At 35.0% G+C, this 17,813-nt stretch overlaps 1 protein-coding gene across 3 annotated transcripts in view; it reads right to left on the minus strand.

The window, feature by feature from the left end:
- LOC145319246 (uncharacterized) overlaps positions 1–17,813 on the minus strand; it is a 45,611-nt gene that overhangs the window by 25,758 nt on the left and 2,040 nt on the right. For all 3 annotated transcript variants that reach the window (XR_013879787.1, XR_013879786.1, XM_080161252.1), the window contains exons 3-20: positions 17,147–17,255; positions 16,517–16,599; positions 16,170–16,238; positions 15,706–15,891; positions 14,530–15,216; positions 13,905–14,059; positions 13,109–13,250; positions 12,668–12,835; positions 11,528–11,640; positions 9,987–10,974; positions 9,190–9,591; positions 8,851–8,943; positions 6,965–7,105; positions 5,982–6,098; positions 5,188–5,318; positions 4,591–4,738; positions 4,233–4,493; positions 2,945–3,001 (exon numbers count right to left, since the gene is read on the minus strand). Coding sequence is in view for 1 of the 3 variants with exons in the window: in XM_080161252.1 (XP_080017378.1) it covers positions 2,945–3,001; positions 4,233–4,493; positions 4,591–4,738; positions 5,188–5,318; positions 5,982–6,098; positions 6,965–7,105; positions 8,851–8,943; positions 9,190–9,591; positions 9,987–10,974; positions 11,528–11,640; positions 12,668–12,835; positions 13,109–13,250; positions 13,905–14,059; positions 14,530–15,216; positions 15,706–15,891; positions 16,170–16,238; positions 16,517–16,599; positions 17,147–17,255 (4,050 nt within the window). In the remaining 2 variants the exon portion in view is untranslated. The remainder of the gene's footprint in view (positions 1–2,944; positions 3,002–4,232; positions 4,494–4,590; positions 4,739–5,187; positions 5,319–5,981; positions 6,099–6,964; positions 7,106–8,850; positions 8,944–9,189; positions 9,592–9,986; positions 10,975–11,527; positions 11,641–12,667; positions 12,836–13,108; positions 13,251–13,904; positions 14,060–14,529; positions 15,217–15,705; positions 15,892–16,169; positions 16,239–16,516; positions 16,600–17,146; positions 17,256–17,813) is intronic.

The raw sequence follows: 17,813 nt of genomic DNA on the forward strand, positions 1-17,813 counted from the left end.
GTAGAATAAGTAGATAGGACTTGTGACGTGTCTAGGGGTAGGTTTTCGGAGTGCTGAGCTCAAAAATACTACCAAAAATAGTGGCGGCCTATCCACATGGCAGCTGGGTAACAGCTACAGCTCAGCTAGGAGGGGCCAATAGTAGAATGAGTAGATGGGACTTGTGACGTGTCTAGGGGTAGGCTTTTATGGTTGCTTAGCTCAAAAATACAACCAAAAATAGTGGCCTCCCATCCATTTGGCAGCTGGGTAACAGCTGCAGCTCAGCTGGGAGCGGCCAAAAGTAGATGAGTAGATAGGGCTTCTGATGTGTCTAGGGGTAGGTTTTAATGGACGCTGAGCACAAAAATTAGTGCCGTCCCTTCTATATGGCAGCTGGGTAATGGCCACAGCTCAGCTGTTTTTTGAGGCTTAAAAAATTGATTATTTCAGTGGAATTAAACTTCTCCCTATTAACATTTTACCTTTTTTTCATGGATATATTACTAATAACTCTTTTTAATTACTAGATTTTACTATTTCAAGAGCTGAAAACTACCAAAAACGGCTGAGAAAAGCTAACAATAGCCAAAAGTACATAGCATGTGACGTGTCTAGGGGTAGGTTTTTATGGGTGTTGAGCTCTAAAATACTACCAATAAAAGTTCGGGCCTGTCTATATGGCAGCTGGGTAACAGCTACAGCTGAGCAGCAGCCCTTACCATGCTGCCATTTGGATGGGCTTTTCTATTTTTGGGAGTATTAATGAGCTTGGCACCTATAAAAACTTACACCTCTTTGACACATCACAAGCTATGACTTTACTAGTTTACTTTTATCTGTTGGTAACTGTTCTCAGCCAATTTCAGCCGTTTTACAACTAAATCAATACATTGATAAGGTGTTGTTATTAATAATATAAAATGACAATAGTGTATTTATACTGAAAGATTCAATATTTGGTTATCCTTCAATAGTCCCAATAGTCAATGAGTCTTAAATAACGGCTTACTGCTAAGCTTAGCTGTTACCCAGCTGCAATATGGATGGGCGGCCACTTTTTTTAGTAGTATTTTTGAGCTCAGCACCCATGAAAACCTACCCCTAAACACGTCACAAGCCCTATGAACTCATTCTACTCTTAGCCGCTCCCAGCTGAGCTGTAGCTTTTACCCAGCTGCCATGTGAATGGGCCGCCACTATTTTTGATGGCATTTTTGAGCTCAGCACCCATAAAAACCTACCCCTAGACACGTCAAAAGCCCTATCTACTCATTTTACTCTTGGCTGCTCCCAGCTGAGCAGCGGCCGTTATCCAGCTGCCATATGGATGAGCTGCCACTATTTTTGATAGCATTTTTGAGCTCAGCACCCATAAAAACCTACCCCTAGACATGTCACAAGCCCTATCTACACATTCAACTCTTGGCAGCTCCCAGCTGAGCTGCAGCTGTTACCCAGCTGCCATATTGATGGGCTGCCACTATTTTTGGTAGCATTTTTGAGCTCAGCAACCATAAAAACCTACCCCTAGACATGTCACAAGCCCTATCTACACATTCAACTCTTGGCAGCTCCCAGCTCAGCAGCGGCCGTTACCCAGCTGCCATATGATTGAGCTGCCACTATTTTTGGTAGTATTTTTGAGCTCAGCAACCATAAAAACCTACCCCTAGACATGTCACATGCCCTATCTACTCATTCTAATCTTGTCCGCTCCCAGCTGAGCTGCAGCTGTTACCCAGCTGCCATATGGATGGGCTGCCACTACTTTTGGTAGCATTTTTGAGTTTAGCACCCCTAAAAACCTACCCCTAGACATGTCACAAGCCCTATGTACTCATTCTACTCTTGGCCGCTCCAAGGTGAGCTGCAGCTGTTCATACTCTTGGCAGCTCCCAGCCGTTTTCAGCCGGTTCTAGCCGTTTAGCAGCTGGTACAAGAAATTTTAAAAATGGTTATTGCTATCATTTAACATGAATTAAACCAAAAATATGTTTTAAAAAGTTGATTCCTACGTAATTAATGATGAATTTGCCCTGAAATTAGGCAAAAAACGGCTTAACGGCTGAGCCGCCAGCTGCCAGCAGTTACTTTTCCAACTTTTTGTTCGATTTAGGGAAAATAGACCTACCAAGGATTACTCATGCAAAATTTGAGGTCGAAATTCGAATTCTAAGTGCCATTTATACATTGATTACGAGATGGTTGCATTAAAACCCCCCCCCCTTTTAAAATATTTAGATATACTTTCTAATTGAATTTATTCAGGAAAAAAAATCGCGATACCTCGGATTAAAACTTAACAATTAACGAATTCCAAAATTTAAAAGAGGACTATCCACGAACAAGAGCAAGTGATTCTAAGTGTCTTCCAGCATTGGGTCAAGTATTTTTGTAGTAAATATACTAGGTTTAGGTTTAATATTTGGTTTATCGACTAAAAAGTAAGGTTTCACCATGGTTTTATATAAAAAAAAACTTTGAAATGTTAAGCATTGTTTGGTGCAATATCATCGAATGTTTTGATGAGTTCAAACTGTTGTTTAAAAGCTTTGACACAAAAGTATATTATTGTGTTTAAAAATGTATATTTAGAAAAGGAGTTGGTAACTTGTAAACAGTTTAACTAATGTACTTTTGCAATTTACAACATTTGACGCTTTTCTGCAGTGTTATTTTGTCCTTTGAACTCAACAAAGCATTTAATGATATTGCTTTAAAAATTGCTTTACATTTCAAAGTTTTTTTCATATAAAACCATGGTGAAACCTAACTTTTTAGTCGATAAAGCAAATATTAAACATAAACCTAGTATATTCACTAAAAAAATGCTATGGGTCAATGCTGGAAGATGCTTAGAATCACTTGCTCTGGTTCGTGGATAGTCCCCTTTCTTTTGAATATAGATTAGATATACTTGTTGATAAAAAAAAAATATGAAAGGTTATAATACAAATATTACCTTCTTCAGCAAAGCATCTTGTTGTTTTACTTTAACTATCAACTTCTTACATTTTTCCTAGAAACATTGACATATGAGTCTTTCAAAAAAGATAGATAGGTAACATGTCTAACATAAATATTTTTTGACTTTGTTCGTGATACATATAATCTAGCTGCTTAGCGACAAGCCTCTAAAAGAGAGCAAGGATACGAAATAGCCTAAAACAACATGAAGACGTTTATTAAGCTTCCCAGTCATTTTCAAGATCCTTTACTAAAAAACTAAAAGTAGCAGGAATAGAGTTACTCAAGAGACAAAATGTCCAATAGCAGGAGGGTAAAGGAACATTCAAAACTTGTCATTGGTTGTGTTAAACTGATATTTCTTACTTAAAATTCGTACTCAGATCAAGTAGATCACATGAAGTACTGTCTTTATGTTGTTGTTTAACATTCATGTTTTATCTGTGCATTAATAATAAATATGTTGTATACTTATTACTTAATGTTTCAATTACATATATTACAAAATGTGCACCTGTCCTTCATGGTTAAAGATAACAAATGGCAATCTTTTTCATAAGTACATTCGTTACGTTTTCAACAGGGTCTAATGTTGTACACATTAGCGTAAAATAGGGCATATTTTTTTCATTTCGGCCACATAACGCGTCAGCTATAAATAGTCGCATTTCTTATAATAGCTTTTCTCAGGTAAAATAGATCGTGTAAAAATTTATTTCCTAGTATTGTGTAAAGAACATTTCTAATCCTTTAACAAGTTAGCTATGAATAGTTGAATTCCTCAATATAAGGTTAGCTTTCTAGAAACAATATATTCAAAAAAAAGGAGGGGGGGGGGGGGGGCGAAAGTGACACTTTTTGAAACCCAAACTAAAAGTCAACAAAGGAACTCAAAAGAGTTACAGGTCTGAGATTTTGCATGGCAGTTGCTTTATTGGGGTAAAATATGGAACTGTGAAGAAACGGCGGCGCAACCGCCGTTTCCCGCCGAATTTTTTTTTGCCTTTTCTCGGCGGTTTTCGGCGGTTGCGACGCCGTTTCTTCACAGTTCCATATTGTACCCCTATAAAGCAACTGCCATGCAAAATGTCAATCCTGTAACTCTTTTTTTAGTTGAGTTCCTTTGACTTTTAGTGTTGGTTTTAAAAAGTGTCACTTTCGCCCCCCCCCCCTTTAAGGTGTTTTGTCTGTTGGAGGAGTTAACTTTTTTTGGAAAGGCGGATAATCTATATTATATTATATCTACTGTCCCAAGTTTCGTTATGTTTACAAATATTATTCACCTTCAAAGCATTAAGTTCAGCTTTAGTTTGATTATGGGCTGCTAGGACACTCTGTTCATCTTCAGGATCAACTGGAACATTTTCTGGAGCAGCCTCCAGTTTAGCCTTCAAATCACGGATTATGTCGTCTTTGTTTTGAAGAATATCGTCTTTACTGCTGATGGCAGATTCTTTTTCTGTAAGTTCTTGTGTTAGAGAGTTGATTGTGCTGATTGAGTTTTCCAATTCAGCGTGAATCTCTTGCAATTTGATTTCAGAACTCTAAAAAAATTTCAATATGATTACCTAGGTTTTTAAAAAACATTGAAACAATATAAAATTACTATCTACCCAATTAAAAATCATAAATTATTTTTACCTTATTTTTCTCTTCAGCAACTGTAAAATCTTTTGTCAGTTGTTTAACTTGTGTTTCTAGCTGAAGGATCTTATTGCTTAATTCCTCTTCACGTTGATTGTCCATGACGCTAGTATTACCAATGCTTGACACACTCGCCACACTTGCCCTAAAATTTATTTTGATATAAAAATCTAAATTACCTACTCAAATTAAATACTTTATGATTTACCTATGTTTTTTTAAACTACACAACAAATCAATAGAATATACAGAGAGAGAGAGAGAGAGGGGGGGGGGGGGGAATTAATGGGCTGTTTATTTCACTTTCCCCAAAGTTTTATAATGACGTTTTCTTATTTTCTTATTCGTTGGCTTAACAGCTTTGGAGACTTTAGTGAATTTTAATTGGTTGGATCACTAAGTTGAGTGTTCAAACGTTTCAACCATTAATTTTAATCTACTAAAGGGGTAATATTTGTGTATCATCATTTGGAATGTACATAAATTTTTTGGCAATTCTCTTATTTCTTTAGATCCCTGCGAATAAAACTTAATATTTGGACTTCAGTACATAGTAGCTGAAACAATAATGATCAAATGAGGAAATAATCCTACCTGGATTTTCCTTCCAGCAGTTTAACCTTGGCAAGATATTTCTTGCACATGTCTTTAAGTTTCTCATTCTTCTCCTTCAATGCGTCTCTTTCTGCTACCAGATTAGACTCTACTTCTGATGCACTGCCAACCTAAACAATGATTTTAAAGTTTTTGTATTGAAAACAGTTTTTGGTCCCTTCATTTATAGGCAAACTAGCGGCTGTGCCCCAGCATCTTTGTGGGGGCTCTATATTCAAAGGGTTAAGTAGATAATATATAGGTAAAAAATCCTAAAAATATCACAGGGATTAAATCTAAAATTATAATAGCCTAAAACCATCCGGTGACATATGCGAAGCTTCCCTATAAAGGCGAACTTAATCAGTTTAGAAGTTATTGAAATCTTAATTTTCAGTCATATAACAGGATAAACCAATTGAAGACATAAATCAGTCGAATACAAAAAAAAATAATGAATGAATCAAAAATTGTGCCAAAGATGTGCCAATACGGACGGATAGCTAGAGTTATAGAGATAACTTTACTGATTTATATATGTATATCTTTGCTATCATAGGTACTTAAAATAGAAGTCAATTGAAGAAAAACTATGACATACTAGAGATCTTAAGTAAAACAAAAACTCTAATATCCAAGTTCTGGCATTTAGATGTTGAAGGGCAATCAAAAATTAGGTTTGTTCAATTTAAAACATGAGAGCCAAGTAAGATTTATTTGGAGCAATAAGCATCATATGTCTGCTCAGTAAAAAAACATTAATTATTTTCACTTGTCAAGAATTTAAAGGTAACCTGGGATTGATTGTTAATATTTTGTTTGAGCTGTTTATTTTCAGCCTCCAGGGAGGAGAGCTCATCATTCTTCTGCTCAATCTGGTTCCTCAATTCTCTCAACTTTTCACCAGTTTCCTGAAGAGAGAAAATGGTTATTTATTGTATCGCATTATGAACAGCTTTCCGTTGATATGAAAATGTACAAATATAGGATTAAACCAGATTTGTTAGCCCCGAGATGCCGAAGGCGCGGGCTTGAAAAAATTGGTGTTGATCTTATGATAGTACATTTTTATATTCCTAGAAAACTAAATATAATACGATGCTAGACATAATTTTTCAGTATGACTTATAGCCGTTTCTAATTCACCGGATGTTCATCGGTGTCGAAGCGATGCTGGAAAAAGTTTTAGGAAACTAGTGATTTAAAAAAAAGACAATTTCGTCCAATAGCAGCAAAATTGTTGAATTATAAGCAAAATATATGGTCAACCATTAAGAGAGTCAGAGAAAGGAGACAAAACAAACGAAAATAGAGGATAAGGAATATTAAACTCTATACTTTAGAACCTATACATAATTTCAGAAAAGAAATATATAAGAAATGAAAAAAAGTTGTCGCTAGGGCCCTCCAGGAACAAGTGATACCTTTCCCTGTAACCATATTATGCCCGTCATATCCATGTTAACACATATATTACTTATATTATAGAGTGGCTTCACTATTATAAAATAAAGTGTCGCTTAACATACAGACATAAGAATACCTTATTACTAAGAAAAATATAATTCTTATACACTTATTCCACAGAAAAGTCGAGTGAAAAATAAAACCATTGTGTTAGATGTTAGATGCCTATAACATGATAATAATGATGTTAGAACGAACTCTCAATTGTGAAAATCTACGGACTGGGTAATTTTGTTTATCATCATTGGGGATATACATCAATTTATCGACCATTGTCTTATCACTTTAGATCTCGGAAGTTTAAGCCTACCTCAACATGATTTGACTCCTTAACCATCTCAAGATTAAACTGTTCTAATTCTGATAGTTTATTTTCTAATTTAGCTCTGGCTTCTTCTATTCCATTTTTATCAACTTCTGCTTTCCGAAGCAGGTTCTTTAGGTCATCAATCTATAAATAAAAATTATTGTTAGAGCTGTATGAATGGAAATCTTTAAACAGACCTAATCAACTAGAATTTAGAATCATTAAAGAATTATGTTAAAATTAAAGCAACACTAAAATTAAGCCTTATATGTAAGTACGTTTATTCTACATTTTTTTCAACCTTATAAATATTTTTTTTTCAATGCCTGTTAATATCGTTGTAACAATGTACTTGTTTGTGTGCCTGTTAAGTTTGTTGAGCTATGCTTTTATTGAAGCTGTCACCCTTGTTTTCCCGGATTCTCAATTCACTTTAAAACTAATTTCCTCATTGTTTATAACTTGTACTAAGGTTAAACTGTGACTAAGAATGTATTGCATAAATTATTCAGGGACAGGACGATAGAACATAAAATAATTTCCATCCTCACTCTTAGGCAGGGTGTCAGAGCCGTTTAATTTTTATGCGGCTCCGGCTCCGCGGAGCCGTATCTGGAAATACGGCTCCGGCTCCTACCTTAAAATTAATATATCAATTTTTGTTCATTATTGAATTTGATAAAATAAAATAAATAATATAAAATATTTTGCTTTTATTTGATTAAAGCTATATAAAAGTAGAAGGATGTGTGTCTATTTGTTAAGTAACAATAGTTTTTCAGTTTATTATATGGAAATAGACCGTTGCCAAATTATAATATTACTTGAAAAAATCATTTTAGCTAATCTGGAGCCGGAGCCGTTTTTAACGAAAAATACGGCTCCGGTTCCACCAAAAATGTTACTGCTCCCGGCTCCGGCTCCGAAACACTGCTCTTAGGTAAAAAAAATTCTGCTCAAAGTTAAAAGTAAATTAAAAATGGTATATAAAAGGTTTGTAGATTAATTTATTTGTTATTGTCTTCTCCCTCCCTGACATTAACCCAATTAATCTTATTACTATACTACACAGACTTACAAATATGTAAAACAAGTTAGGACAAATTCTTATATTCAGCAATTTTAATCAACTGAAATTATATAGATTGAATTCTGTGTCTTCTAGTAGGGAAGTTCTTAAAAAAATTATTTAGGTCAGTATGAAGGCGAATTCTTACAATTGCTAGTAAACAAACAAAGCATTCCTTATTTTTTTAAAGCCATACCCAATATGACAAAGTGGCGTCCAAGTGTTACAGCATATCAAGGTTAGATAAAAGGGTGTTTGTGTTGTAAGAGCGATGTACGTTGTAAACGAGGATTATCTAATTTGTTTAGCTTACTACCACAAAGTGACGGTGTGTCGTTATGTTGTACGGAAAGACAATTGTCAAATGCAAGCTTCGCTTCTAAAGATTGCAGAATAACTGTTACTGTCTTAGATAATATTACTATATAACATGTGTTTTTATGTAATTTATAATAAATTGTAAATCGATCGGAAATAAGCTTATTTGATAAGAATTATTGATTCTTAAATTTTATTTTTGTCTACGAAAGCGTCTTTTAGCAACTAAAATAATAGTTTTCAAAAGTTTGTTTTGCATGAAACAGGGGTGTATATTCTGCAAAATTGAACCTACTAAAGGGGGGGGCCGGGGGGGATAAAAAAAATTCTTAATAAGATAGTCTTACATAATTCCAATTGTCTAATTTGTAATTCATTTATGGTTCTACTTAGCTCATGTACAATGTACATACTTGGTGTACAATCTTAGCTTGAAGTACTTTTATAGCAGACGGGGGTCAAATGACTTTCGCCGCACACCAAAAATAAAATTATATGTTACCTCTTGTGATTTGCTTTCTAATTCTTCATTCAGTTGTTGCACAGCATCAAGACCTGGCTGGTCGGTTAGTCTGTCAATTAGTTCGGCCTTTTCCTTAAAAAAGAGCCAATGATATCACAGTATACTTTCTATTATACCACTTTTATCATTTCCTTTTAAGAATGTTACCGCGTTTACTCTTATGAAAATGCAATGCTGCATCAATGATTGAATCCTATCCCATGTGTACGTAACAAAGAAAATAATTTTTAGATTATATAAATACACTTAAATACCTTAAATTGTACTGAGAAAATCTCATAAAAGTGAGATTTATTATGCTACTGAGTAATAACTTACCTTAAGTTGATATCTCAGCATTTGAATCTGCTCCTCTTGCAATCTAACCATTTCATCACTATCTCCAGTAGATTTGTCACCATCAGACTTAACTTGATTCAACCTTTCTAAGTCATCTTTAAGAGACTTCATTTCAGCATCCTTTTGTTGTGAAGCTTCAATAAGATTCTTATTTTCAGCCTTAAGAATATTCATATATTCAGTAAAGCCGGAATAATCAGACATTTCTTTTTCGAGCTGAACAATTCTGTCGGTGAGTTCAGTGTTGTGCATTTTTTCGCTCTCCTCGTCAACTTTGTGTTGCTCTAGGAGCACATTTTTCTCTGTTAAAGATCTCTGACACTCAAGTAGTTTCTCTTGAAGGGAGGCAAGTTCGTTGGAAGATTTTTCACCATTTTCAGCCTAAAATTAAAAATAATTTCAATTGAAAAAAAAGAAATCCAGAAATGTTCACTTGAAGATTATCAGCAGTAAAGGGTATAAAGAAAGTAGTTCAATTTTATCAAGATAACTGTAAATTTGACAGCCTCATTGAATTTCATGGGTGTGAAAAAGACATGAAACTGTATTTGATAGGTTGAAAGTGTAATTTTGACAATGGGTAAAACAATATTGCCAATTATATACCTACCAATCAAATTGACAAAAACACAGTGACCGTACTTTTGCTAGTCGTAGAAATGGAACCACTCCAATCTTATAACCTTTTTTCAACGAAATTGAAAATTACAAAAGGTTACCTAGGGAATAATTTTAATATTTGAGATGAAGTATTTGTTTTAAAAATGAAATATTACCTTTAGTGCATCAATAACAGTTTGTAGAGTATCAAGTGCAGCTTCTTTCTCCTTCAATAAAGCTGATACTTTGCCCTTTGCCTCTTTTTCAATCTCCAAGCTATCTTCAGCAGTCATTACTTGACTTTGAAGGTCTTCAATAATCTTATATTTGGATGTCATATCTTCGTTTAATATCTTGAGATCATCTATCTTAAGATTAAGATCTGTTTCAAGTGTCTTGACTTCATCATTCTTTAGATTTAATACTTGTTCCATGTCTCTTAGTTCTGATAATTTTTCTTCTAACGTTTCTTTGAGACTGTCATGTGATTGTTGCATTTTTGCTTTTTCTTCCTCCAGGGCTTTGAATTTTGAATCCATTTCTGAATTAATGTCATCCAAATCTTTTAGAAGTTTGTCGATCTTACCATTTTTAGCAGAATTATCAGCGTTCAAAGATTCTATCTTACCCTCAAAATCAACAGTTAAAGATTCCATCTTCTTATTTAATTCAAGGGATTCCTCTTTCATATCTTTATTTACTTTCATTTCTTCAGATAACTTTTGTTCAGTTTCTTGTAATTTGACTTTTAATTTTTCAATATCCTCAGCTTGTTTCTTTTTCTCAATCTCAGTTTGTTCAAGAAGATTATTTAGCTTCTCTTTAAAGGTTAGACATTCACTATCTGATTTTCCAAGCTTCTCCTCTAAATCATTCATAGCAGCTGATAGTTCTTCATTCATCTTTAATCTTTCTTCAGACACCTTTTCTGTGGCAGATAACTGATCTTCAAGTGTATTTTTAGCAGCTTCTATTTGCTCAATTAGTAGTACTTTGTCAGCAAGATCTTTCTGTGTAGAATCAAGATTTGAATTCAGTTGTTTGACAGTTTCATGAAGATCAGTAAGTACTTGAACATTATCACTGTTGGATACTATTGTCTGGAGGTTGGCCAACTCTTCCTCTTTGGCTTTTAATGCGATTTCAAGATTGTTTTTGTCATTGCTGAATTATAAAAAAAAATTGAAAACAGAAATAACTTTGATTTAATTTAATACAACAATAAAAGTTATAGAATATCTATTTCTCGCATCGTATTATAAACAGCTTTTCGCGGATATAAAAATGTACAATTTTAAGATTAAAACCAGTTATTTTTAGCCCTGAGGTGTCGAACTGGTTTTAATCTAATGATCGTACATTTTTATATTCGTAGAAAACTGGATATAATACGATGCTAGACAGTTTTTCTTATGGATGAGAACCGGTTCTAATCCACCAGATTAAAATCGGTTTCGAATGAATACGAGAAAATATATTTTGGTATGGCTTCGAATCCGGTCCATTTCCGCTGGATTATAAACGGTTCCTAACCATCTTTAGTTTAATATCATATGTAATTGTCAACGACAAATGAATACAAATCATATGATAAAATTACTATTTAGCTGGCCCGGGGCAAACAAAATAAGAATTGATCTTATAGTTTTCCTATAAGATAACAGGTACAATTGCTTTCGGCAGCCAGTAAAGTTTCAATGGAATAATATATTTCTACCTGAGTTTAGTAATTTCAGCATCTTTAGCCTCCATATCCGAGAAGTGGGCGGAGAGTAGTTGATTCTTATCTGCCAGCATACTGTGCAAACTATCCCTCTCTATCTTTAACTCCTAAAAAGTAACATGTTATTAATAAAGGGCGGAGATTTTAACATTCAAAGATACTATCAGTGTCCCTCCTAATAATAGAAATGGGTTGAGATATGTTAATCTCAATCAACTAGTACTACTCTCTTTTTAAGCATAACATTTTCTATATCTTGTTGGCATGACAAAAAGCAAATTCCCCATTGTATGCCACAGATTTGTTGTAGTGTTGATATTGTTTGTTTGTTTATTACTTAAGGATAGGTTAGGTGAGGTAATTTTGGGTAATGGACCGGTAGGCTCGCATGGTTAAACCTCCCCTAAAATCAGGGTTTCGATCCGGATCCGCAAGGATCCGCATATTTTTGAGTCCAAGGATCCGGATCAAAAGATTAAGTAGATATCCTTTTTTTTAAATAATCCGTCCCTGTCTCCGTTTAATAAAGAACACTTTAATGGAAACAAATATTGCATTGAAAAGCTTTGTGTTCCATTCAATTCAACAATAAACAGGGAAATAACTTTCAAAATTGAAAAGTGAAAGAGAAACATTGAACACATTGTAAAATGGGACAAACAACAGAAGCGTTTAAAAGGGGGTGCATGCATTAAATTAAAAGGTAAGGATACAGAAATATATACCCCTAAAGTTGGGGGAGGGGGGACTTTCAAGCTTTTAAAAAGGCACATTCCCCCAAATCAAAAAAAAATTATTGTCAAAATTTTCGAGTTGGCTACGCGCATCCCCCCCCCCTTCTGCAATGCACGCCACTGACATTTTGTAAATATAGCAAACAAGGACTAAAATGTCCATTCATAAGTTGACCAGCAACAAGTAATAACATTTTTAATAAATTATAATCGATGAATAATACTTAAAAAGTTGATCTTTTTTATCATAATAAATTGTCTCTGACAGTATAATGAAAGTAAAATAAAGGAAAGTGTATAATGTTTAAAAATCCAATAAAATAAGTTTATAATAGAATAATCAGATAGACTATTAGACATACGGATATAATCCTACTTAAAAAGATGATTCAAAGTCTACCTTAATCTTAGTATATTTATCAAGAATATCCGTATCATAAAGCTTGCTCTTGTTCAGTGCCTCCTGGTGGATAGACTTAAAATTTTCATGCTCCTTCTTCAGTTCATCGTACTTGGTTTGAAGCTCTTCTAAAGGTTTCAAAGCCTCTGCACTCATCTCTTTCTCTGCCTATTAAAAATATAACAATTTGAATAATAATGGACAAGGGATAGGTCAACATATGATAACTTTTTAGTTAAAATTAAATCGTTGTACTCAAAGAAAATATCATATTGTATCTGTAAATAGGCAATGGGTGGTCATGTGACTTCCTTTTAAAATTTTTTTATCCGTTTGCCTCTTAATTTGTATCTGTATATTTTTTTATATTTATCTGGGCGAGAATCTGTCATTATATTTGCCTTCCATTTTCTTATATAATTTCTAGAGTAATAATTATACCTGTAGCCTCTGTTCAGCCTCCAGCCTCTCTCCCTCCCACCTGTCCTTAGCCTCCTCCAGCTCTACACATCTCATTTCTAGCCTCACTCGCTGGCAGCTAGCCTCTTCCAATTCTTGAGAAATCCGTCCGATTTCCTCCAATCTATCATAGGATATCAAAATAAACTAGAGGTATAATCATTCTTTAAAATCAGCTGGAATCAAAAGCCTAATAGGTACATTCAGTGGTTCAATGTCAACACCTGTTAAACTTTACTGTTCTATAATAATTAAAAGTATCTTGTATTATCCTCTTAGAATTTTTTCTTCAATATTGAAAATTTGAGTACCCCCCCCCCGGCCCCCCCCCCCCCCCCCCGACAGCGAACTATGAACTCTGGCCGCAGCGCTCGGCTCCCTAGCCTGCCTAGCCGCCGCAGCGCTCGGCCCCCTTGCCTGCCTAGCCGCAGCGCTCGGCTCCCTAGCCTAAAACCTAACCTAACCTAAAATAGTTGTTTGTCGGTAGTCAGGGGGGGGGGGGGCCCGGGGGGGGGGGGGGGGGGTACAAAATTGAAAAAAAAAACAGGATAACGCCAAGTATCTTTGCTGATGATTGCTACGTTACTCCTGTACTTTCTTTACATTAAAATCTATCAACATTTTGTCTATACTTTACGGTATTGAGTAAATAGCGAAAATGTCGAAAATGTGTAGGCCATGACCTAGCTTATAAAATGGCCTGTAATCAAAATAAAGTATTACAATTGCATGTGTTGGTTTAAAAACTACTGTGTGGTTAATAGACAGGGGACTTTACCTGGATGTAAGCATATCGTCTCTGGAGGCAATGGCCTCCATAAGGTCAAACTTCTCCGACTCCAGCATGGCGATGGATCTAGTCTGGGCCTCGATATCATCCTCTCGGTGCCGCAGCTCCTCTTTCACTTCAGCAAGGTCGGTCTTTAGACGGCTCTGCATTAAAAAAAGATTTGATTTTTATAGAAATAACAAATACTTACTTATATTATTTTGGACAAAAATAGTTAGAGCAGGTAATCCTTGTCATGAAAAACAAACATAAATTAGAGTTTTGTACTATCTTACCTGAGACAGACGGACATACAGACAAACAAATGCGGACGCCAATAAAGTCCTACATTGATTATTGTGCTCGGTTAGACAATTCTTTTACTAGCTATACCAACGTACCAAGTAAATTAAATTTTGGATGCTTTGCTAATTAGTATAGGGAATCTTAATATTTCCCTCATTTATGTATATTATATAACGGTCAAGAAACTTCCTTTCCCAAAAACCGTTTCTTACAAACGGGCGGATGTATACTCCGAATTATAGTATAGCTTTGCTACTAAAACAGTATCTACATGAATATTGCCACTAGGAGGGGGAAAGGGGTGGGCAGTAATAAAATATGTTTTTACCTCGGTATTGATAGCTTCTTCTAATTCCATGATCTTCAGCTGTAGATTTCCTTTCTCTTCTTCCTTGAGAGCAGACGATATTTCCAGCTCCGCTACTCTCTCAGCAAGTTCCTTGTCCTCGTTGGCGTCCAGGCGTGATTCCCGCAGCTGCTTTTCCAGCTCATTGATCCGAGCTTTGAAGATATGTTCCTTCTCTACAAGCGTGTGTTCTAGTTTGGTCTTGTCCTCTTCCAATTCTTCAACTCTGGCCTCTAGAAGGATTCTTTCCTCCCTGGCTTTATTTTTGGCCTCTGCCACCTGTTCTCCCATTTGTCCAACCTCGTCTCTTAGCTCTTTGCCCTTCTGTTCCAATTCAGATTGAGTCTGAATCAGCTGATTTCTTTCCAGATTAATGGCCTCAACTCTGACCCGGCTAGCTTCAAGCGCCAGATCTTTTTCTTCCTTTTCTGACCGCCATTCAGCCTCCCGGCTGCTCCATTGCTGCTGCAGGCTGCGCAGCTGTTCTCTGGCAGTATCAAGCTGTTCCAGATGTTCTCTGCCACGAGCGGACACACTGGCAGCCGCAAGACCGACAGCTTGAGTTCTGGCAGTGATAATTTGATCCTTTTCTTTTAGATTTTCTTCAAGATCAAATACTTTACGACCAAGATCGGCTACTTGTTCGGACAGCTCTATAATCTTGTTATCCTAAAGTAAAATATTATTATTTTACTTATTTGATATATTTCTGTTGGGTGTTTGATTAATTTATTCCACTACTTCTGTTAAAGTTTTAACTAAAAGAAGTACAAAATAACATTTTTTCCCGGAAGTGTTAAGAAAGTTTTCCTCAGCAGACAAACTGTTAGGTTTCTCATCTCTATAGATGAAAACCAAAAAAAAACCTGTTTAAGTCAGTCTGGGGCCGGGATAATAAAAAAATATGTGGGAGGAGGGATTGAAATAAAGAAATAAAAAGTCCTGAAAACAAGAAAAATATGTGATAGGGGAGAAATGAATAAAATAAAGAGTACATACTGAAAACATTTTTCCATTTTTACCACTGCACTCCTTGGGGGAAAAAACTAGGGGGAAAAAACTAGGGTGAAAAATAAATCAAATATTTTGTAGCCAGGGAAAAATAAATCTTATTCAGAATATACACCCCTGACAAAAAGTTTACAAAACAACCTTTACCTTAGCACTGATCTGTTCCATCATATCTGAGTGTGATACACCTCCCAGAGACTTGTAGGGAGGAGTGATACTGCCAGGACTGTAGCTGGCTGGTGACTGACCACTCTCTGGAGACATCACAAATGGGGAGGATATCACACTGGAGTTGACGCTGGATAACTGTAGGGATGCGATAACTGTGTCTCTCTGAAAGTTAATAATAAATATATTTTCTATGAACTTACTAGGTAAAATCTCTAAAAATTGAATGTAAAATAAAAAGATAAACTAGAATTACAAAGGAAAAGAATATATTAGACTTAGTAAATCCTGAATAAGGTAAACCATTATGCAAAATAAATCTAAAATAATATTTGGGGGACAGATGTAAAGGTCGTGAATTCTACTACAGCAGAAAACACGTAAATTTTTCATGATTTTTTTTCGAATTCATTTCTTTTTTGGTATAAGCTGGAAGAAAATACCTTAGCTATCTCCTGTTGTAAATTGTGGACCATGCTTTCCAAGTCTTTACGACTCTCGGCCTCTGCATTCTAAATATATTGAATACTTTTAAATAAGTACCTAGGAAAAAAAAAATTAAGATCAGGGTGTCGGCGCCGTATCTGGAAATACGGCTCCGGCTCCTACCTTAAAATGAATATATCAATTTTTGTTCATTATTGAATTTGATATAATAAAATAAATAATATAAAATATTTTGCTTTTATTTCATTAAAGCTATATAAAAGTAGAAGGATGTGTGTCTATTTGTAACCTTTATTGGGGATATAAATCAACTTATCGTCTATTGTCCTGTCCCTGACCCTACCTGTCTTGCTTTGGATTCTTCTAGTTGTTTTCTAAGCATTTGCATTTTGGCTCCACGCGTCTTTTTTCCTCCGCTTCCGGCTTCTGCAAAATAAATGTTTAACATTTTAGGTAAAAAAAGCGAGGGAGATGATATTTATAATAACGTTTACTTATTCGTTGGCTTGACAACCTTGGGGAATTTTAATTTGATGGTTCAATAAGTTAGATGTCCAAACGTTTCAACTATAAATAACATCTACAGAAGGCGTAATTTTGTGTATTATCTTTGGGGTGGAACATCCATTTATTGGCCATTGTCTTATTCTTTTAGATCCGTGCGATAAATAAAACAACCATCCAAATCTATTTCTCGTATTCTTTCCCCAATTTACACCTATATTAAAAATGGGTGATTGTGAATACCTATATCTAGAATTTGTTTCGATTATTATGCAAAAAATACCCCTAGGTTGTATCATAAAAAGTTAAAATGAAATAAATCAAATATAATTAGAATTAATTGAATCCTTATTTATCAATAAGAGTTAAAAGATACAGGGTAATAATAAAAAACTCATCCTCCCTCTTTTCAGGAGAAATTAAATTTATGCATTTGACAGCTTGTAAATTAAAAGAAACAATTAAAAACCTGAGAAATCTGTATTGATATCTTGTTTAATTGGTGTGGATGAAACTTTCTTGTCAGGTCCGCCCGTCCGACCTTTCTGCCGCATTTGCGCCAGCCGGCTAGCATAGTCCTAAAATAAAACATTTTTTAGTATCGAAGCAGCTAGGTACGTAACTTGATAACAGGGATGTATATTCTGCACAAGATTCATTTTTTTTCCCCCTGCTGCAATTTTTTTATTTTTTCCCCTCCTAGTTTTTTCCAGCAAGGACTGTGATAAAATGGAAAAGAATTGAGATTGTGGTGTAAATTAAATTGGTACCAACAGTTTTGTAAGCATATAGTAACATTACTTATTCGTAAAACTATAGGTATTGAATTTATTTTTGATTGGTTAGTTCCTTCCAACTAGTTTTATTTTAAACATTTAAACCAATAAGGGGGGGGGGGGGGTTAATGCAACCATCTCGTAATCAGTGAGCAAATGGCACTTAGAATTTGAATTTCCATCTATAATTTTGCATGAGTAATCCTCGGTAGGTCTATTTTCCCTAAATCAAACAAAAAGTTGAAAAAGTAACGGCTAACGGCTCAGCTATTTTGCCATTTTTTTGATATCTATATTGCAAATTAGTCACGAAACCTCTCTCAACATAATACTCTTTTCTACTCCAAAACGCTATCAAAC

Source organism: Acartia tonsa, chromosome 5, assembly GCF_053477335.1.
Source record: "Acartia tonsa isolate MP-2025a chromosome 5, ASM5347733v1, whole genome shotgun sequence".
Classification (NCBI taxonomy): Eukaryota; Metazoa; Arthropoda; class Copepoda; order Calanoida; family Acartiidae; genus Acartia; species Acartia tonsa.